The sequence below is a fragment of the Polyodon spathula genome, chromosome 14 (assembly GCF_017654505.1).
Source record: "Polyodon spathula isolate WHYD16114869_AA chromosome 14, ASM1765450v1, whole genome shotgun sequence".
Taxonomy (NCBI): domain Eukaryota; kingdom Metazoa; phylum Chordata; class Actinopteri; order Acipenseriformes; family Polyodontidae; genus Polyodon; species Polyodon spathula.
In genome coordinates, this window is record NC_054547.1 from 8250195 (window position 1) to 8272896 (window position 22702).

General features: G+C 41.6%; 1 protein-coding gene across 1 annotated transcript in view; it reads right to left on the reverse strand.

Moving 5' to 3' along the window:
- Positions 1–577: 577 nt before the first annotated feature.
- The window catches only part of LOC121327287 (protein patched homolog 1-like), a 28381-nt gene continuing 6256 nt past the window's right edge, over positions 578–22702 (reverse strand). The window contains exons 3-22 of the mRNA XM_041271229.1: positions 18168–18357; positions 17998–18067; positions 17755–17846; positions 13954–14149; positions 13721–13842; positions 12811–12958; positions 11399–11530; positions 11139–11294; positions 10936–11028; positions 10689–10814; positions 10400–10518; positions 9544–10268; positions 8319–8461; positions 8043–8223; positions 7625–7905; positions 5983–6120; positions 5646–5788; positions 1759–2152; positions 991–1515; positions 578–742 (exon numbers count right to left, since the gene is read on the reverse strand). Coding sequence (XP_041127163.1) covers positions 991–1515; positions 1759–2152; positions 5646–5788; positions 5983–6120; positions 7625–7905; positions 8043–8223; positions 8319–8461; positions 9544–10268; positions 10400–10518; positions 10689–10814; positions 10936–11028; positions 11139–11294; positions 11399–11530; positions 12811–12958; positions 13721–13842; positions 13954–14149; positions 17755–17846; positions 17998–18067; positions 18168–18357 — 3974 coding nt within the window. The 3' untranslated portion in view covers positions 578–742. The remainder of the gene's footprint in view (positions 743–990; positions 1516–1758; positions 2153–5645; positions 5789–5982; positions 6121–7624; positions 7906–8042; positions 8224–8318; positions 8462–9543; positions 10269–10399; positions 10519–10688; positions 10815–10935; positions 11029–11138; positions 11295–11398; positions 11531–12810; positions 12959–13720; positions 13843–13953; positions 14150–17754; positions 17847–17997; positions 18068–18167; positions 18358–22702) is intronic.

A 22702-nucleotide genomic window follows, 5' to 3' on the forward strand; every position in this document is an offset into this window, starting at 1 on the left:
TCCACGAAAAATGAAAGGCCATCATTCTAAGTTTAGTGTTCATGCTGGTTTGGAAACATACAATGCTTTCAAGGTTTGCTGGGTGGGGAACTTACATTGCATAGAGAAGAAACAAAAATGAGAAATTGGAATGAAACAGTATCATCGCTCTGCCACAACAATTCATGACTATTAAGATTAATTCATCTATTTCTTTATCTTAAAAAAAGGGGGATACTGCATATTTTCAAGGCAAATGAAACTGCATTTTTTTCAGAGTAGCAGCAAACAACACACTGACCATGTATATGTCAATTTCTGTGACAGGGCACATACAACAGGTTTACTTTGATATATACTATTGTGTCAATAAAACTATTGTCATTACACCAATTAACTTTTCTATTTCTTTTTTTTTTTTACATAAAATACATCTCTTTATTATAAACAGGAGGACAGCCCCTACCTCCTTACACAATATCTGACATTTTAAAATAATAGAATACACACGTTATACAGTACTCTTAAATAGCTTTTCCCTCTTTTTTAGTATTAAAATATATATATATATATATATTTTATTGTTTTTAATTTTTTTTTAAAACAAGAACTTTTAATATTTTAAAATAAATTCTCTTGTTTGTCTGAGATCTATTTACAGTTCGTAGAGCAGGGTGGGGACCTCATAGTCCTTGAGCAGTCAAGAGATGCATTTCAGACAAGAAGGTCTAGCTGTCTTTGACTACCAGTTTAAGTGGGTTACCTGTAAAATACATGAAAAAAAAAAAAAACAGTTAGACAAATCAAATAAAAAGTAAGTATATACAAAATGTGGTCAGACTGCCCTTCTTTGCTTTTGGTTGATCCTGCTGAACAACATTCTGAAGCAAATGTATTTCATGTTCTACTTAATTTGTAAAACAGCAGTTACGCATTTTCATCTGTATGTTTCCATTGCTGCTGCTACTGTATCTCTTTCAACTAAAGGGTTCTTCAGGTTTTTGTACTGACCTAGTGCCTACTTGAGACGACTCTGCTTGTTCTTTCACAATCAAGGTCCTGGAGCTCTGAGGTCTCCTTCTTGGAGAAGTCAGTCCTTTTCTCAGAGGTCGTGTAAGAAGGTGGAAGTGTTTCCTCGAAGCAGTCTGATTCATAGTCCTCAAATCCCTCATGTGTGTAACCCCTGAATGACCCCAGCACACTGGGATGCACAGCGACCGTCACTGAGGCAGTGGCAGTCACCGTGGTAACAGCGCTATTAGACCCCGGTACCCTGGTTGCTGCTCCATATGCAGGCAACGTAGTCCTAGGGTAGAGGGGTCTGCTGCTGTATTGAGGCCTGGGGCCAGAGTAATTAGTCCTCCCTGGCCCTTGGGGTCTGTCACTAGGAAAATGTTGCCTTCTTGGCCCTTGGTCCTGCTGAAACTCCTGCTTTGCTATCTGAGAGCTGACCGAGTTTACAGTGGGCTGTCCCGGTGTGTTCAAGGTTTCCTTTTTTGCAGAGACGTCCTGGCCCTCTTTGTACGGCTTTACAATCTGCAGAAAAGGTATAGAGAGAAGCTTTAATGACCTGAGAACAATTAAGTATCTGTAGAATATGTAGGTGTAGGATTACTCTATAGCCCTGTTTTATTGCAAATGGGGTGTTGAGTATCTGTAAAGTGCCTTGAGAAACTGTTGTTTAGAAAAATGTACTGTAGTATACAAAACATTTTTTATACCTGACAGTGGAAGACAGAGAGAGTGCTAAAGAGAAAGACAGAGCCCTCTGCTGCATACCGTGAGTTTGGGGAAGCTGGGGTTCTTGCTGGCCTCCAGAAGGATGTGTGAGGGGGGTGTGTTGGCAGGAGGGATGACATACGCGCTTCGGTCACAGTACTGGTACACCTCATCCCCGAGGCCCGACGTGGTGGTTGTCTCAGAGTAGTATTCAGAGTCCGAAGATTCAGAGAAGGCTTGGTGGCGTCGGCCTGGAGGGTAGCGTCCTGTGTAGAGACCATGGTGGTTTATGGGAGGGGCCATTGGCTCTGGGGAAGGCGTGGGTAAACGGCTACCATTGTCCGCTGGTGTAACCTCAGCAGGTGGGCCAATGATCGATAGCAGTACAGGGAGCAGAACTAGTCCATTCAGGAGGCCCAACACAGTTAAGATGGTCAGAACTGCAAAGAAATATCTGGGGGGTAGAAAAAAGAACATTATTAGGATTAGTAATTGCTCATATTTTTTTTTAAATAAACTATATTATTTACATTACCATACTTCTGAGAGCAGATTGTTTTCAATTTTTTTTTTTTTTTTTTTTTTTTTTTTTTTCGGAATGGTCCAGCAGCCTTAGTTTCATTTCACTTACTACAATGTTACTGTAGTTTGGATGCCCTGTACATTCTTAATCTTACATCTTTTGCTGCAGTTAAATGTTTAATTTATGTCTTTCTTTCTTTCTTTCTTTCTTTCTTTCTTTCTTTCTTTCTTTTTTTCTTTCTTTCTTTCTTTCTTTCTTTCTTTGCCTCAGTGTCAAGCTGACAATATTCCTAGATTGAAATTTCTTTTCTGTTCTTTCTTTCTTTCTTTCTTTGCCTCAGTGTCAAGCTGACAATATTCCTAGATTGAAATCACAAGCATTGTCGGTTTTCTCTCGGGAGCCCTCCCAGCCATGTAGTTAACATCTACAAACAGCAGTCTGCATCCATCAGCACGACAAAACATTTTCACCGCCTGGATTTATCCTGTTTTTTTATCCCCAACTTGTGTGTGTTTACATTAGCGTATAGATACTACACACCAAAAACATTCATCCCTCCCCTGTCTGTGTGAACCACAGCCTATTAAGAAACAAGACCTTTCTCTTTTTTGGCCCCTGCTAACTTAAGACAACTTTTAATAAACTGAAAATCTGTCTAAAGTTATGCTGATCTCATTTGACGCAGCAGCAGGCAAAGTTTCTGCAGACTTGCTGATTTTGAGTGAATGTCTTTATCTCCATCAATGTAAGTTCAAGGATGAAATTGCAGCAATGTAGTTAAAGGAAATGCCTTTAAACAGCAGTTGCACTGCACACTAACTACATTTCACCGCCTGGATTTTTTATCCTTTTTTTTTTATCCCTAACTTGGGTAACTTCAAGACAAAAATGTAAAAATTACAAAACATCAATCTTAACGTTCCACCATGTAGGTCTCTTGTTAGGCTTGTGAAGCCTGTAATTTTGGAGGTGGTAGTTGGGGTGGTGGGGTCTGTTTGGGCTAAGCAGTCTAGGGGGCAAACCAAAATTAGAGAGCTCTTTTCAAATGTTTAGGTGGAAGAGGAGACAGCTGCCTACTACTCCATGTGGTCCAGACAGTAAGAGGTAAGAGCTAACTGACAGACACACACAAATACAGTGCATAATATTCCTAAGGAATTGATATTGATCTGTAGCCATTTGTTAAAAGGATTAACCTTTTATAATACAACTGTTCTGTGAGTATGACATAAAACCAACAAAAGCGATCCTAAGTTTCCACAGGGCCACCAGGCTGTAACTGATCTAAACCCTGTCCATAGCGTGCCCAAGCTCACAAGCAACACCCTTTTGGGGCTCGAAAAAACTAAAGAAGAAAGGAAGCTACATGTTGAACACATCTGGTACTAAGATTTCCCCCTGCCAATGTAATGGAAACTGCCGCCTGTTCGCTTGTTTGACTTTGTCTCCTCAGACGGTGAGGCTATCTGTTTACCCAGGTGCAATCGAGAGTTTAACCATCTTTACCCGGTTTATCTTGGGGCACTCGCACCATTAGCAGCTTTCCGAAAATCTTGTGAACAGAGTCCCCTCTGTGCAAAGACCCAGTCTTAGAGACAACTTTTTATTCTATTTTCACACCGTTTTATAATACACAACTAATCATTCAAGCAGCTTCACCATCCTCGCTCTTGCTTAACTCTGTGTTGTATGGCCTTGAATGCTATCTGGCCCACCTAATACAAATCCAGTGTGCTGAACGCAATGCAAAACAGACCTAGAGTAAAGTTGTTTTCTAAAAAATATTTGTAAAATTTTCCTCTTAATTATCCCAGTGTGTTTTTTTTTTTTCTCTTCAGCTCAATTCCAGCTTCACAGCAGCAGTTTGTTTTAGTGGACCTCCTTGTCTCTCGTCTGTGGTTCCTCCTCTTTGTGAGAGGCTCTGATATTCAGCCCCAGACCCCATTTAACCTCTGCATGCCCTGCTGTTTATTTAACAAGGCAGCACTAAGATAAGCAGGAGAGGTCCAGGCTGAAAATCTCTGAGAATTCTCTTATTTCCTTCATTCATTTCAACTCCTTCCTCTGCCTCATTAACAAAACCATACAGTTCCAAATTCCACCATACAGCTTTCAGCTTTTCTTTTGGATTCACTGATCACTCTTTGTGTTTACATGCATACATACACAAGTCAAAACTCTTTGTTCATCTTAACAGTTCCGCTTGTTTAATTAAAATTCAAATCCTTATGATTTTTTGTTTGGAAGATGAAATATCTTTTTGATAAACTTATGTCACAGTTGAAGAAAAAAAAAGATGAAACAGCCTCTCTGAAATCATCTACTTCCCTCTATTTACACAGAGAGAGGCCCATCTTCTGTAACTATCCGTTGCGTAAAAAAAAACCAAAAAAAAAACCAAAAAAAAACCAAAAAAACACTTGTTTATTTTACTAAGTCAACATTCTGAAAATGGAGCGTGATTTATTTAAGGGGGAAAAAAGCAAAACTATCCGTAGGCCCCGGGCCGGCCAGACCTCCAAAGGAGGCTGAGTGTTAGGAATTCTGTTGTTTATATAAACTGTAATCTTTTCCATTCGGAGCTGGAGGTTGGAGGGGAGGCGGTTTTGCTCAGAGTCGAGCCGCTGAGCTTGTTCAGATGTTTATTCTATGTGCCACCGAGAGGAAATGTTTACAACAACGTATTATGCTATTCCCCTGCTACAGGGACTATTTTCTCCATGTCTAAACAGGACCTCCCAGAATGAATGCCCTGACTTGTAACGTTATCTCTCTCTCTCTCTCTCTCTCTCTCTCTCTCTCTCTCTCTCTCTCTCTCTCTCTCTCTCTCTCTCTCTCATTAAACATTTTTTCATTACTCTTCCACTTATTATTAAACCAAACAAAATTGACTACATTTCAATAGCAAAGTGAGAATGTACACGTACACTCTTAGGCTGATCTCAAGGGTTGGAACCCCGGATCTTCCTGAGGCTTCTTTCTCGATCTCGAGTAAATGTGGCCTGTCTCAGCTGAGCTCATTTCATTTTAAAATGTTCATTCTGCTTTTTTATGTGTTTTTTTTTTCTTCATTCTGGTGCAAATTCCAACCTAGACAACTGGGTAAACCATTCTAACTGGGTTTGGTTTTTGGCTGAGCACAAACGACTCATACAGAAAGTTTGCGATTATCCTGATAGGAATATCTGAAAAAGGTGTTTCAGGCACTCACCTTGCTAGCTTTATAAAGAAATGTGTGTGAAAAGGAGTATGTGTGTGTAAATTCAGTTCCCACCTCTACTTTCTGCCAGCCTGTTTACCCACCCAGCTCAACAAAACTGCCCTGCATACTGCAAATTGCTTTCCAACAGAACATCAGACAAACAAACAGGAATGCACAGTGTTTGATTGCTCCTTTGCTAAAAGCAAAAATAGTGAGCCACACCTCATGATGAAGTCAAACTCGGACCCAGCCAGCATCAGCACGCCCAGAAGAGTGGAGATGGCACCATCTACCACAGGGGCAAACATGTGTTCTAGCGCCACCATGGAGCGGAGGTTCCTGTTGCCGATAGCTGTCAAAAAGCCCTGCAGGGTTGGAGAGACAACACGCAATAAATCAGAATAACATATAGTGGCTTTGTGGTTGTCTGTACTAGTGTTACTGCATACGTTTTGCTGTTTTCTGGTCAAAACTGTCTATGTAAGAAAAAAAAATGTTGGTATCACTTTACGATAGGATATAATTACATAACACAAACATAAGTGAAGAGTGAATGTACCAGTGCTACGTGGACGGTGAACTCCACACCGATCCCCACAGAAGCGATCAGGATTACAACGGGTATGGCGCTCAGCTTAATACCGATCAATCCCATGATTCCGAAGAGTTCAACTGTCATCATAGCCAGAATGAACACCTGGGGGAGGCAGAGAGAAAGTTAATTGTATTTTCTTAGACTTAACTAATCCAAAGAAAGCCAAAATTCACTTTTTTTTTTTTTTTTTTAACACAGCAGTATGTAATAACAGTCGGTAGTTAACTTTTTCAAAACTCAACAATATACCCAATACCAAATGGAGTTTACATTAAATAACATTAAAAAACCCAAACTGAATCTTTGATGTAGCCATGCCTCCCACTTTAGAAAGTGTCCAGGGGGGCAAATGTGGTCACTATTTCACTACAATGGCTTTAAAATCAAAAGGGGGAGGGGGGCCTGAGTTACAGCTCTGTTGGCGTTAATGTGTAGTGTGTGTGTGAGAAGGGGAGGTGCTTCTGAATCAGTAATTGTAAAACTAGAAAGCAGAAATGAAAGCCAGGCCATGAACTGTGTTTATAGGCCTCCTTTTAGTTCTTTATCTCTGCCTCCCAGGGCCTATTTACATGGAAATCACTACAGGCCTGAGTGAAGCTGTCTCAGGCCTGCACACAGAAGAGGTGAGTTAACAGTGGCCAAACATTCAGGACTCCACTATCATCTGCACAGCATCGAATTACAGCTGGGCCTCCCAGGTTTCTAAACAACTCCCCCCCCCCCCCACCCCCCTTCTTTCTCTTTTATGAAACGGCTGACACTTTCAGAATAAGGCAAATAGACCTCACAAACTGTGAGGTTCTGCTCCCTCTGACTTAATTACAGTTAACTTACTTTTTAAACTTTTTGTTAAATTTTATTTTCTAGTTTTTAACTGTCGCTACCTTCCTAACAACAACTACAGTATTACAACAGATTTGATGTCATCAGGGGTCCTAATTGGTTATGCTTAAATGAAACATTTTAAAAATTGTTTTATGAAAACTTCATAATGGCCAAAAGAAATGCCGCAACCAGCTAGTCTAGTTGCAGCAAATTTGCTAACTTTAGTTTGATTGAATTAGAATTTAGCTTTTAAAATGTTATTATTATTATTAATATTATTATTATTATTATTACTACTAGTAGTAGTAGTAGTAGTATTTCTGAGTAAAATGTGGAAAGGGGGCTTAGTGAAAGGAAGATACTGTTACTAATCAAAACCTGTTGATACAAATACATAACATTTAAGTTCTCATATTGTAAAAACTCCTGAAAATGTGAGCCTGTGTTCTCAGGGATTGCTCACCCTCCCCTGGCCAGCCGAGGCCACACCAGCCACTGTGAAATCTTTCCCAGCCGCTCCCCTGACATTGCATCTTTCAAGACCTGATGGATGGATTTTGCAGGCCAAGGTTGAGAGAGGGCCGATCATTCTCTCTCAAATTTTGACAAAGACAGTTTGGAGTAAAGACTCCACTGCCTTTCTGCATGCTAGATGCTTTCATTTCCTAATAAGCATCTAAACAGATCAGCCTACCTAAAGTACAACTTATGAGAAAACATACTAAAAAAGTGCCAGGGTCAACTGTACATATTCTTTTGTACATGAATGCTCCAGACTTACGATGATGCCAGCTGTCCAAGGGTTCAGCAGGAGGATGGCGCACACCAGGAAGGTGCAGGCCAGCACCACGCTGATGGCGAGCAGGAACCAGTGGCGCAGGCCAATGTACTGCTCCCAGAACAGGAAGGGGTAGCCGTTAGGGTAGTTGAGGATGCCCTTCTTGGAGAAATCATCACAGATGGAGCGCACACTCTCGATGGCCTCAATGAAGTCTGAGGTCTCACGTAGACCGTTCAGGTAGAAGGGGAACTGGGCAAACTCTAGTGGCTCAGCCATGGGAACTAAGGAGAGAAAGAATAAAAATAAAATAATTTTACTGCTCCACACTGCAATAAAAGCAGTGCTAAAGGGTAGTCTACATACGCTTCGCCTATATCTTAGAAAAAGAAGCAGAAAGTATATCAGTATAGGTACTTACTGCGTAGGTTCTCCCCCGTTGTATCATATTTGTCGTGGATCCACTCAGGAGGGTGGGGGTCAAAGTTGGCCTGGGAGGCTGCGTATCCAAGAGGATCATTACTGACCCACACCGTCAGGTAGATGTAAAATGTATCAGGGTTGATCAAGCCTTCCTCATCAACCAGTCGCCTAGTGGTCAACTATGTGAATATAGAATAACACACAGTTAAATCACAGAAAATCAAACCAAATTGGGGCAATGTTGTTTTCAACACATCTGATAAGGTTTACACACCTGGCTATAGCTGAATGGCTCCTTCTTAGTGCCAGTCTGAACGAGCAGCTTATATGCCAGTACACCGTCCTCTGTGCCATTGCGGTAGTTATCACGGGTGATCCTGCCTGCTGCCCAGTCAGCATCAAATGCTGCCTGCAGACCTATGAGAGAAGGGAAGGGTCAGATCGTGCAGCTGTCCCAATGCCACGATCAATAATATGTTACTGGGAAACCAGACCATAACCGCAGGACGGTACCTTAGTGTTGTTATTTGTTTTGTTTTGATTTCCCCACATAAACACTTTCAATGATGGCTTTGTAATATTATATGTCAATTAATACAATGACCAAAAAGTTTCAGAACATCTTATAGCCTGATTTTTAGAATGCAATTGCATGGGAGCCAGAACTCCTTTAAGACAGGGAAAGCCTGTGTGTGCGTGGGGCCTGATGAAAAAAGCCAACCACTTTTTTTTTTTTTTTTCTCCATTAAATTATATAGTCTGAAATAGTAAACAATTACAGGGATCTCCCCAGAATAAGTCATGCCAGGGTTAGCCAGTGCTTACGGAATTTCTCTCTCTCTCTCTCTCTCTCTCTCTCTCTCTCTCTCTCTCTCTCTCTCTCTCTCTCTCTCTCTCTCTCTCTCTCTCTCTTCTCTCTTCTCTCTTTCTCTCTCTCTCTCTCTCTCTCTCTCTCTCTCTCTCTCTCTCTCCTAGCCTCAATTCACCTTGCTATCAATTCTCTTTTCCCAAAAGGAACAAGCCTCCATTGCCTCTCACCACTCTCCTCTTGTAACCTGAGTAAGGGGCTAAAAGACAGCCGTGGCAGCCTCCATCCAACCCCCATCTCCCCCTGGGGCTACCAAACAGCTCCAGACTTTGACCACACTTCCAACCCCCTTCCCAAGGGAAAACACACACTAACAGACTACAGGGTTTTTGTACAAGAGGTACACTGTGCCGGGACAAACTGGGCTGAATTCTGAATGACACCAAGTTAAGAAATAATCTACAGTACATTATATTTACATACAAATTGGTCTCAGAACTCAGAAAAATGTCAACAAAAATGAACATTTTAGAACAGATCAATATGTGCAGGCATTAAAATAAAGTATTATCTTCTCAGAAGCAAATAGGTCAATTATTGTATACCACTGAAAATCACAAACTTCACTCTTACCTATTCAAAATAATCAGCAAGTTTTGTAAACCGGGACAACATATTTGAAGAGCCTTACCTTGGAGCCAGTCCTGGAAGTAATGCAGCCACATCCGGGGAAGCTGCTGGTTGCTGTCACGAACCACGTATTTGACAGACTTGAAGCTGTTGTGTAGCTGTAGGAGCTGCCGTTGGTAGCGGGGGTAGTCAAAGCCGCCCATAGTCACCAAGTACATATTGTAGAAGGAGAAGTACTGGAACTGAGCCAAGATAAAGTCATATTCCTTGGTGTCACGGGGCACAATGTCAGTCAGGTAGAGGCCATCATGGACCATTGTAGTGCCATAGAGGCTCAGCCCCAGGAGGCTCATGAACAGGATAACAACAATCACCTTGCTCTCTGGTTTGAGCAGCAGTGGAGCATACTTGTCTCGAGCAAAGTCAGATAGGTTCCACCGGAAGAAGGGCAGAGGCACGCACTCCCGCTCCCCTTTGGATTCATCCACCTGGGCCAGGAGGTCGCGGGTGGAGCTGGAGGGTGTGAAGAGCTGTGAGCCGTAGGGGTCTGGGTTGGGAGGCACCACCACAGAGGGGGGGCTTGTGGAGATCTGGGAGGTAGGAGGCAGGATGGTGACGATGTGCTGGCCCGAGGCGTCGCACTGTGTGAAGGCCTGCACCGTGGTGGTGATCTGGGTGCTGGTGGTGATGGTGGGGCCACTATATGTGGAGACTGGGTAGGTGTGGTTATCGTTGGTATCGGCAAACTCCTGTGGCTGGATCTGGATTACCCGGTTAGAGCATGGGCTGGCATGGAGAGAGAAGAGAGCGAGAGCTGTTAGATGACTTGTTAGGATTGATTTTTGTTTGAATTCATAACATTTAAATCAACTGTTGTTTACTGCAAAACATTTATTCTTAACCGTGTCAGTGGTTACCTGTAGAAGCAGCAGAGAATGTCAAGCCTCTTGTCCTCTCGTCGGTGGAGGTCCAGACTCAAGATGGCCGGGAAGATGAGCAGGACCATAGCAAAGTTAAAGACCACAACTATGGCAGCCTGTGAGGGACAATAATAGGGTGTTATGACAGCAATATTATATTATTAAACACCTGAGAACAGGTAAATACAGAAGCTACTAGCTGTAAAAAGAATCCCGCTATTTTGGATTAATACCTAGTGATGTAACCATTTTGTTTTTTAAATAACTAAAATGAATAAAAAATTACCTGCAAGGAGAAAGCTCTCAGGGCTGGAATGGGAACAAGAGCAGCCATGAAGAAGGCAATCATGTTATTGATGGAGGTTAGAGCCACGCTTGTTCCAGTACGCCTGAGGCACTCCCCAGTTCTCTCCTGTAGAAAATAATGAAACACACCAAAAGTTGTGTTACTGTATGTCATGGTCCAGCATCACTGTATAACAGTACAAGGTGTTTTGAGTAAAAGGTGTATCAGGAAATAGGAAGAACCTCACCTTAAAGGGGATGTTGTAGCTAGTCTCAGTGAAAGCATGGGCTAACAGAAACATGTCGTCCACACCAATCCCCAGAGCCAGGAAGGGAAGCACCTAGAAGTCATTAAGAAAGAGCATCAGATACTGGATACTGTGCAACACAGTACACCTGGTGGCTGCAAGGCCCGCAGTTAGAGTCCTACCATCGTCAAGGTTTCTCTTACCTGTGTTGTGGCCGCATTGAAGGAGATCCCCAGGAGAGAGCATAGCCCTAAACCAGACGCTACAGACAGCGCTACCAACAGGACACCAGCAAGCCCCACTGCCCCCTGGGACTTGGCACAGTCCCAGCGCAGCATTGTCACACAGGCATATGCCAACTGCAAGAGAGGAGGGGGAGTTATTATAAAGCCTTAAGTACTCTACACTACAAAATAAGATATCTGATAATGGCTGGCTAGGTTTTAACAGCAATTTCACTTACCATAAGTAGGTAACCGCCCGCCACGCGGATTACACTAACATCGGAGAAGGATTTCATGATGTCGTTGAGGGTGGTGGTAGAGAAGGCATGGATACTCTGAGACGAGTTCTGAAGAATGCTCTGATGAGCCACCTGGAAGAGACAGAGAGTGCATATTACACTTTAGCGTGATACTTCTTTGTGTAACCAAAAACAGAGTAGGTGCTTTATGTATATATGCGTTTCATCCAAATATAAGGTTTGATATAAAATAAAACATTCTGTCATTAAAGATGTTTTTTTTAAACAATAATGTATGTGTTTTAGATCAACAATACACAACATGGTACTGTGAACCAAGGTTGACAATTTCAAGATAAATGACCACAGATGCCAAAGGTTGCAAGGGTGGGAGATCAGATGAGATCACATGGTCTCCCGAGCCACTTCATCACCACACAGAATGGCCTGCAACCTCGGGGGAAAGCAAAAACATAAACTTTGTTTTCTCTGCAACACCCCTCTCTTCCCCATTCTTTCCCCTACCCTTTCACTACCCTCCTTCTCTCCCCCCAATCAGACATGGCTCAAGCCCTGTAGGTCTCCCCCTCTCCTACCCTTCAGTCAGCGCAGGGTGTCAGTTATCACAAAAACAGCTTGTTCTTATAACTCGAAGTCTGTCAGTGGCCTCCTTGGCTGACTCTATTTACAAGGCAGTTGAGGATTGATGGAATTCAGGCAGACACACAGTTCCAAGGCCTTCCGTTATCCACAGGACTCCCCTTTTCATAGCAGGTAAACTACAGCTAATATGCAGTAAATTGGTTCAAACACCAGCAATTAGCATTGTTAGAGGCATTTTCATGATGAACCAGGATGTATGGTGTAATCCCATTGAAACCTAGTCAGTGTACAGTTCATTGTAAAACAAAGAGTTTGCCATCGAGTTTCCAAGAGAAAGAAGAATATGCTCCGACCTGAACAGAATTTCGGAAGCCACAAAAGAAAACCACGATTTCAGGACAAAGTAATACCTTTCATACATATACCTTATAATACATTTCCACTGTTGCTTCACTGTTTAATAGTCCTTCCAGGGTTAGCATGATTCTCTCATAGGTCCACAGTTCCACAAAACTAATATTGTATATAATATATATATATATATATATATATATATATATATATATATATAATATATATATATATATATATATATATATATATATAATCTCAAAGTTCCAGGATTTGATCATAGTCAAGTGTTCATTAAAAACAAGACGTGGTCACATTTCTCGAAACAGGCAGCAGAATACAGACCCTTTTTAATTTTGAACTTCCAAAGCGATGCCCTTTTTTGAAAAGCGAGATATACTACAAACGCATGCACCTTTACAAACATGCTTCTTGGTAAAGAAAGGACAAAGTTATACCTCAACAAACTTCCTCTGCCAGGACTCTAGAATGGCAGTGGCCTTCTCCTCATTCCAGTTAATGTCATGTATGTCGTAGTCATCCTTGAAGTGTTCATAAAGCTGCTTGGGGCTCATCAGGAGATACATGGTCTGGAGGGCTTCAGCACTGCAAGGACACAACAGCATACATAAAAATGTGCAAGTTGTAGTACCGCCTCAGTGAGGCTTTCATACTGACTTGTATGCTATAAACTAATGATGTACAGTGCAGAAGTACTAATAAATTCCTTTGTATTCTTAAAATTGAAATATTTATAGTGCCTGTGTGTGTTAAAGTATGGCTGTTTGAATATGTAATTCAATTCACACGCTAATATGCCTGAATAGATGGAACAAAATTGTGGTGGTATATGTTTAACAAAAAAAAAAAAAAAAAAAAAAAGATGAATGAGATTATAATAAATCACATCTTAAAGTGGATGTTTGTGAGTTTTCATGGCCTGTAGTAAGGGATTGTTTCACTTCCACTGAGATTTGCCAGGGTCAAGATCTGGGCAAAGAACCAACTTTGTCACTCTGTTCCTTTTCACAGTGGTTTTAAATTAAAACAAGAATTCAAAATACTTAGAGAAGCCCAGCACTCGGGTTACGTGACTCTACTAAAATACTCTGTAAATGGTGTTGTCAAAAGATGATTAGCATTTTGTTTTTGTAAAAATAAAATAAATAAAAAAATATAGCTACAATAGTCTGCCTTCTCCATAACCCTTACTTTTACTGACAAATAAGACCAAGCTTTATGTGGCTGTCCATCATGTTTAATTGGCCAATCCTATGTGGAGGTCAGAGGTTGAAACCGAACCTCCCTCAGCTGTGAGTCAAAAAACCCGCTCTCCCAGGCCTGTTAGAGGATTTTCCTGTGACTCACCTGAGCAGTGTGTTCTGGGAGTCTTTGGCCCTGCCACCCAGTATCAGCTCCTCCTGCCAGTGCATGAACTTCTTGGAGAAGCCGTGACAGCCGCCGCGCAGCTCCTGTGCAATGTCAGGACACTGGAAGGGAGGGGAGGGGGGGATTAAAAATGAATTTAAAAAACAATCGTTTTAATTTCAATACGTCCCTGTTAGGTACAATGCACCCGAAGGTGGTAGATGGTCACTCACCTCACGCAGCACTTTGTTTGGTGCACCGTCGGGGCAGTCAGGGTCAGTCGGGTCCAGACATGGCCGGTTCATGTAGGCGTGGCCCACCTGTGCCTTGTCCAGCATCTCACGGAAGCCCTCGAGCGATGTGAACTGACCCAACTCCTCCATCAGCTGCACCGGGTCAAGGTTCATCCACTGGATATCTGGCTTCCCTCTGCAGAACAAAAAAAAAAAACAGAGTCAGGGACTTTTCTCTGACAGAACCAAGGCTCTCATTTAAGCTTATAGATGGCATATATGGCACAACAAATACCCCACAATGTAATCCAGGGCCTATAGACTGCCAACCTCATGCATATACATTCAACCTACTGTGCCAACAATGGCACAAAATATCTGCATCTTAATTGTCTTTCACTCTTATTAGACTAAACTGTAACCTGCCTAGCATCGACTCAAAATATATGAATGTCAGCACCCCAAGAAGGGTTGTTTTGGTCACCCTTGCTAAATCTTCATTGCCAGTGACAGATGCAGAGTAAAGTAGCGTATATTATCCTGTTACACGGGGCAACAATGCAGGGTAAGCCCTATCGAAGGCTGCTCGCTCCTATTTCTCAGCGTTGTGCATCGAGTCGTGACGATTACCTTTGCCTCTCAAACATCTTGATACCACATTGGGGGGTGAAGAGGGGGGCGCTGGGCAGTAAAAAAAACAGCCGTGCTTGTCGTTCTGCAGAGGGGAGCTGATAAACCAATTCCAGTCACTAGCCTGGGAATTTTGTGTTAACTTCGATTTCCTTCCCTTAATCTCAAATTTCATTCAAATAGTAAAAATTAAAAACAAGCGCTGGGTTAGGTGTCTGAGGTACTTTTATATCTCTTATCTTATAGTAACCCAATATGGGAATCCATAGAGATAAATATTAGATAGAAATTAGATAACTGCTATTTTATATATTAGGCTAGTTTTGTTGTGCGTTTACTATTTTACCAAAGGATAGGCTGTCGTGATTTTAAACTACACACCTGCACATACAAAATCTGAACTAAAATAAAAAGATGCCAAAAAAGAAAGTGTTTAAGCGTTGTTTGTTTCTAAGGTGAATGTTGGTGGGGTTCAGTTATGTTGCTAATGAACCCTGCCCTCCTCAACAAAGTTAGATTATAGCATTGCCAACCTGGACAGCTCTCTCTCTCATTATCACTGTCTTTCCTAAAACTGGCTGCAGCTTTGCTGTCTCCCCTTCTCCCTCCCTCCCTTCTCTCTCCCTCCCTCCATCCCCGTCAGTTACAGCTCTCTTCTGGGAGGGACGTTAAACCATTAATCTCTTCATCTGTAAAATATCCTATTGTAGGTTTTTCTCTCACACTTACAATGAGTGTTTTTATTTGTCTGCACCACCCCCCCCCCTTTCCAAACCAACCCCCTTCCCTTCCATCTCCTGCTCCCTTCAGCTCATTTCACTGACTTTCAATTTAAAAAAAAGAGTGTTAATAATGCCATGGAGACCAGGGAGCCAGGATGCTTACAGTATAGACAACATGCCACAAAGGTCTGGCTTGGTAGTTTTATTCTTACTTTTACTTTTATTTTAATTGTATTATTGGATTTTCAGCCATTTCTGAATCAAAAAGTATAACAACTTGCAACCTTGCAGTGTGACCCCTTTGGTGGGGTAAGTTGACTTGACCTTTCCATGACCCCCATGCATTACTGCTATGAGGCAGCAACCCACTGGGAATGAGGTGTTGCATCTCTACTGAGCAATCCAATGGTACAAGTTCTTACTTTCATTATTTTGATTTACCAACAACAAAAGCTAAACACATACGTTACTAAACAAGGGAAATAAAATTCAGCATTTTCTACTAATTACCGATACTTACTGATATTTTTTTAAAGGGAGTTTTAGATTATATAAATATTGAGGAAAACAGAATGCATGCTGAGCAAGATTTGGAAATGCGCACTTTTTGAAACTGAACCTGTAACACTTCTATTTAATGTTTGAAACTACTTTTTTTTTTTTAACAGCTCAAGAAGCATAACAGCTTTTGTCTCCTAATTGCTAAAGAGATATAAAATAGAGTGTGCCATTTTTATATAAAAAATAGAATGACCAGGGAATTTTAACAGAACAGCCGCCCCCAGCCCCCCCCACCAAAAAAACAGGGAGTAGACAGAAAAAAAGGGACACACACAAAAAAGCGTCCAAACTCTGGGCAGAATCTCACTCCAATAATTCATGAAGAGTGGCTTCAAATAAAGCTGGTTCTTTCTGATTCCCACATACCAAGCGGCCCCGCTCCTGTCTGCAAAGAGAGGCTCCTTTATCTGCTATTTTTTGCTTGAGTGAGCCGGCCCAGGCCCTTTTGTTTTTCCATAGATTGCTGCTCTTTGTTCTCTAAAGTTTTTTCTCTCTCTGCTCTCTCTCTTTTCTGCTCTGAAAAAAAAAAACTCAGCTGAACTGAAGCGGAAGCTGGAGAGGACATTCACTCCAGCAACCCCCCTCCCCACTCAACCCCTGATAAAAAGAAGTGCAGAGAGAAGGAGAAAACAAACGACAACAAAATAAACAAAAGCAATCTTAATTGAACAAACAAAAAAAATAATTTATGTTTTCTTCCTGACTTATTTTTTCACATCTTTTTGCCATTCCTTTGAACCCTGATAAGGTGGATCTTGTTAAGATTCAATATCGGATAATATCACCCTCTTTTTCCAAGTTCTAGTTTAGTCTTCATTCATTCGATCAATGACAAGCCGCGGCTGAATCACTTTTTTTTGTCTCTAACCTAGCAATGGTAACTGCACTGAAATCGGAAATTATTTAATACATTTAAAAAATATATGTATCACTTATATATGAAGGCGGTCACCCAGCCCCACTCTATTCCTAGTTTTTTTTTTCTCTATTGGCCCGTGGCTTGAATAATGCCTGTTTTATTTGTTGGGCAACTTAGAGCTTTGAGCAACAGTGATTAACATGAGAATGAGTGGTGTTACCAGTTGCTGACAAAGCCGGGCCCCCCCTATAGGGCCCCTCACTGATGGACACACACTCGTAAACTAAATTTAACCATTGTTTGACCCCCCCCCCCAATCCTCCAGTCGACCACCAAATTACTCTTACCAGCCACAGCAACAACAAGGGGACAGGGGTTCGAATCCCTCTGCCAGTATTAGCAACAACCTGTTTCTGGTGTGTGTGGTTAAAGGTTGGAGGTATGCATTGGGGGGCAAGCTGCTTTTAACCAGTTTGGGCTGGGTTTGAGGCACAAGGAGATCAAGTGACCTGTTTCATTTAGTAATTGTCTAGCTGTGAGAGAGGTAAAGCAGCTACCGAGACAGTGTGGCTCACTCACTAGAGGTCTGTAAAACAAGGTGAAGAAAAGCAGAAAGCAGGACCACCAGTTGGAAATAAATGGGTGATCAGCTGGGAGATCTCAGCAGATAGCCATAGATAGCATTCTAGCTATCTATTTTAGGGCTAGAAAAAAGGTCACCAGTTTCAAACCTAATGTAGGATTAGCTGGTTATACTCTGTCTGACAAGACCCCAGCAGGGTGATGTCAGTGTTTGTGTGTGTGTGTGACCACGGTGGGAAACTGTAGCACCACACATTTCAATTGATTGCAAATCTCAAATCTTATCAATTTAAATTCAAATGATACACCCTTTTTCAGGAAAAAACTACATTTTAAATTATGTCTGATAATAAAAGAATTTAAGGTGATGGGCTATGCAACTAAACCATGTACAGGGTAAAGCTGCTGTCCATATATTGAATCTCATTGAGCCAAATAGTTACTTACGGAAGGTAGGCAGAGCCACCCTGGAGTTTAGCTCCCTCCCAGAAACAGTCCAGAGGAGTCACAATCATGCAGGGAAACAGCTTGTCGATCATCTGGAGAAAATCAACCCAGTGCAGGGTTAGTGTTTATAACATTTACAACAACAGTACGAATATTTCTGATTCTAACAGATGCAACACTTTCTGTTGTATTGGTCTGATTTGGTCAGCATCCCCAGAGAGTAAGCAGGACTTGGACACTTACCCTCTCAATCATTCCATTCTCGATGACAGGGACACCTGATTTGTAGCAGATTTTGTTCAGATCCCACGACCTATAAAATGAAAGTTAAATGTTAAATATAAAAAATCACTTTATTTTGGATACAAAAAAATAAAATAAAATGTTTGCATCCTTAAAACTTAAATACTTACTTTCCATACAAAGACACCTGGACTTTGCTAGCTGCTTGTGCAGCCTCAAGATGCTGCAGCAAAGCTTCCTGGGTAAGGATGTTGGTACCTCCGCGTTTAGAGGTCTGAATCAGCATCTGTGATGTGAAGACAGTCTCCTCTCCTTGTTTCTCCTTGGTGTACCTCAACTCTCGACTCACACGGCTGCCAGCTGCAGAGAAAACCAAAGCTAGTTAATACATAGCAGGGCTAACTGTACTCAGTTGCAACTGAGCTGCGCTATAACTGCACTGAAATGCAATTCTGTCTATCTGCAGTAGGGAGATCAGTCTGCAGCATCTAAAAGGGTTAAATTCTATCCTAGTTCATTCATACATAGTCTGTCAATAAATATGTTTTTTCTTTTTTTAAAAATTTCTAACAGAATAGCAAGCAATACAAATCACAGAGCTAGAAAGTAAGCCACAAGAAAACATCTTTTGACAGCTTGTGCACAGATGTTACTTGAATTTCTAAATGGGTTTTAAGGATTTACAGGATTATAGGATGGGGGGTAATAATTATGTGCAAGGTTGACTTAGACAAAGTTCTATGTGGTAATTTCTAATTTCCAATCCCCGTTTCTCATTGCTTTTCTACTTCCTACACAGCTCTGCAATCCTAACCACAGATTCTGGCTGGACTCCAGGGACCCACAGCAGAGCCTGAGGGGGAGAGACGCACCACAAGCAGGCAATCTCACAGCCTTATTATTACAGGCTATATATTCTTCTTGTGTTTGGGTTGTCGTGCCTTGGGAAGAGTTCTGAAGGGTATATTCGGCTGCTTCTCTGAAACAATGCAAACCGCACGCACGCCTGCATGACTGTGCCCAGTTTATTTGAAGATGCTTAGACACTTAAACAGGGCAACCATTTTAGCATGCCCACTTGTTTTGCCCGCTTTGCCAACTTGGTTTGTAGGAGCTTTTCTGGCAACAGTTCGGCCAATGCAACAAGCAACAGTAAAAGTCCTGCAAATCAGCCCTGACCAGATGTGTATCATGTGAAAATGGTCACTCTACCAGCACAGTACCCCTCTCACGCTATGCTGGTGTGCAGATACAAAGCACTAGAGGAAGCCTCAGAGTCTAACTCTAATTAAGAGAGACCATCATGAAAAGACAAGGCAGAGAATCCACATGGCCACCAAAGGCACATTAAACACACCACTCTCCGCTTCAGAGCGGCTATGACATTTACTGTAACTACACAAGTTTTTTTTTTTCATGTTATGTCGTGATAGAATGGTCCAGAGCAATCTCTCTCGGTTACTGAACTCTGTCACATACTCAAGTGCCAAGTAGTGGAGCCTCCCTGCAATATACCTATGAAACTAAGCTTCCCTTTCCAACTTGACTTCCCTCATACAGCAGGGCTTAAAATTAGTAACAAAACTACAGCAGTATCAGATTTAAAGACAAGTGAGTATAAAGGGAAGAGGAGACCATTCACAGAACGTTCTGTTTCAAAGAAGCATAGTTTAGTTTGATGATACAGGGCCCGATTAGGATTTTAGACCCAGGAGTTGTTTTCTTTTTTATTTATTAATTTTTTTTACAGGGCAAGTGGTTGTATGTGTTTCTTCTCCTTTTGGGCATTGTGTTCACATTTAATGCAAACGGGCATCTGCAGGAACAGAGCTTCAACCTCTCTCCCTGTAATTATAGGGCTCCTGAAGTAAATTATAGCTATTTGTGTCTCGTTCCACCCATCTGGACCACCCAGACAGGGACCAGGGCCCCGCCACTCAGCAATTGCTCAGCCACTCACCAGATGGGAGCTCTGCTGCTTGCTCAAGCTGTGGTTACAGGCCCTTGCACTTAAAGGGACAGGCACCGAAACAGTAAAAAGAACTTGGAGGAAAATATGTCAGGTTCCCTCTATAACCCATTGAAAACCAGGCACAAGGAATAATTTTGTTAATGCTACAAAGGCAGCAAATTACCAGACATGGGTGAGTGAGGGCTGCATGTAGGAAGCTGTAAATAGAAGTTGAATGTGACCGCTGTTGAATTTTAAAGTTGGGAGACATTTTCTTTAGTGTGTCGAGTACAGCTGTTTCTTTGTACCCTGGTGTGTGCATGCATCACACTATGTTGTATGTGTATATATATATATGATAGCAGAAAATACAGGCAAGTAAACAACAAAGTAATCCACAGAATTTAATACTCTAGATCATCCAGGAATAAAATACATTATAAAAACAAAATTACTTGTAAAAACAACAGACAAGCAAGACACAATGATAGTGACACAGGAGATTTAAAGAGGGAGGGGAATCCCACCCAGGGGATGGCTAGCATATCAGGCCAGTAAGATGGGGCCGCAAGCTGTATGAAATGTGACATGTAATTAACCACAGAGTTACAGCCCCCTGTGCTGTGGTGTCAGCTCCGCTGCTGGACTCTGTCAGCTCCAATATCACTCACACACCCTCCTAAACACTCTCTCTGGTCCAGAGAGCTACAGTACAGCTTTCCACTCTTACTATCTTAGAGTGTCATGAAAAAGTTATTTTTGTCATGAGGTTCTGAAATGTGTACCTCATGCAAGTGTTCTGATATTATGGTCCTTGTCCAGATCTCCAAGGTTTGCCCAAATTCCAAAAGCAGTACCATTTAAAACAATGTTGCAACTTTCTGACATAAACTTCTCAAACTGCAAGTTTACTTTTTCCTTCGTGTTATTTTTCTCTGCTGCTAATTAGTTTGGACCCATGGTCCAGTACATTTGGGTTAGTATTATTTAAAGGCTGGCTATATTGGATAATCAGTCGCAGCAATGGAACTCTTCTCTGCATCAAAGTGGCTTTTCTACACGATCGCTGCAACCTAACCTTAGTGCACCAGTGTCAGGGCATGGCACAAGACACAACATCCTTGCTGCAGACAGAATGCAGTGTGGGGTGACATCACTCAACCGTACTGGACTGCAGTAAGGGTTACTGCCAAGGGTTACCAAAGTCACTGAGAGTAAAACATAATTCATATTATATTTCATAAAATGTAAAACGCTAAATTAATGTAAAGCCACAATATAATATAATTAAACTAAGTGATTTGAGTTTCTTGGCCCAGTGCTTGTCACAACATGGGGTAGGCCATCTTCAAAGTGTTGTGGGCCAGATTAGCTGGATTAGGGAACCATTGAAAGGACCCATGCTGCTTTGGAGGAAGTCCTGGTGAGTGGTGTACTGAAAGAGGCATTTTTACCTGTCACAGCCACCCCAGCTTCCCACAAAATACACAGAGAAATTAAAAGAGATGGTGTATTGGGAAAACAGGCATATGCAGTTCTTTGGAGCGAGCTCTTGTAAAAACATGTCTTGTCCTCTGTTGCTTTTTTTCCCTTAAAGTGCTGAGATCTCACTTGCAACATTTTCTGGAACATGTTGAAAAACCTAGCAGTGAAAATTTGGTCTCTTTTCACGAAAAAAAAAAAGCCTCTTAAAAATAAATCTCCCCCCTTCCTAAACAACCAAACCCCCCTTTTTCGTAGAATTTAGTAGCAGATGGGTGCTCCACCTCAGCTCAGCAAAGAAAGAGCCTAGGCTCCAAAGAATGAATATAGGCTTTTGTCATTCATCCTGAATGTCTTTCAGATGTTTCCCAACAAACAGGAAAAAATAAAGAAAACTTTCACAACAAAAGCAAAGAACCATGCCTTCCCTCCCAAATAAAACTATGCAAAAATAGGGGGTTTGGCTTCATACCTTAGCTATAGTAAGTCTGTGTGTGTGTGTGTGTGTGTGTGTGTGTCTGTGTGTGAGAGTGTGAGAGTTTTTGAGAGAGAAAGAGAGAGAGAAGAGAGAGAGAGAGAGAGAGAGAGAGAGAGAGAGAGGGGAGAAAAAGACTCAATTACCAAGAGGGTTTGTTGAGGCCTACTTCATGGTTTAAAGCCTAAGTAGGTCTTTCATTTTGTGCCTGCGTGAGGCCTACCATTCATAGACTGTGAAGACCCACCTAAAATTAAGCTTAAATTAAGATAAACTTAAATCTCGATTTCTAAAACTAGTTAAGGTTAAGGAAGTGCCACAAAAAAAAAAAAGATTCAGTTAGGAGTAGGACCTATTCAGCCCTGAGACTCCTGTCAGGGTTGACATAAATTTCCACTGGTGTTGGCATTTAGGCACTTGCCATTTCCATATGTATAGGCTTGCCTGTACTAATTATGCTAATCATCCCCACTGTTGGCTGCTGTGAAAAATGGTCGCATTAAGCACTCCACTGCCTGCTAATACGGCTTAATGTGTGGTTGAAACATACATTCATCCCGTTGTGAAAAGCAAAATTTTTCCACATTGCTGGCTTCATTCAGACCAGAAATAAATTTATTGAGCCCAGGGACCATTTTTTTTTCCAAGCATCGAGAAAATGTTCTTTTTTTTCTTTTCATTTTATTTTGATGGTGTAAATAGGATACAGCGATAAAGAGACAAACTAAAAAAAAGACTGGTATTGCTTTATTTGAAGCAGTGATAATTATCAAGCAAAATAATTTCCAGGAAAGGTT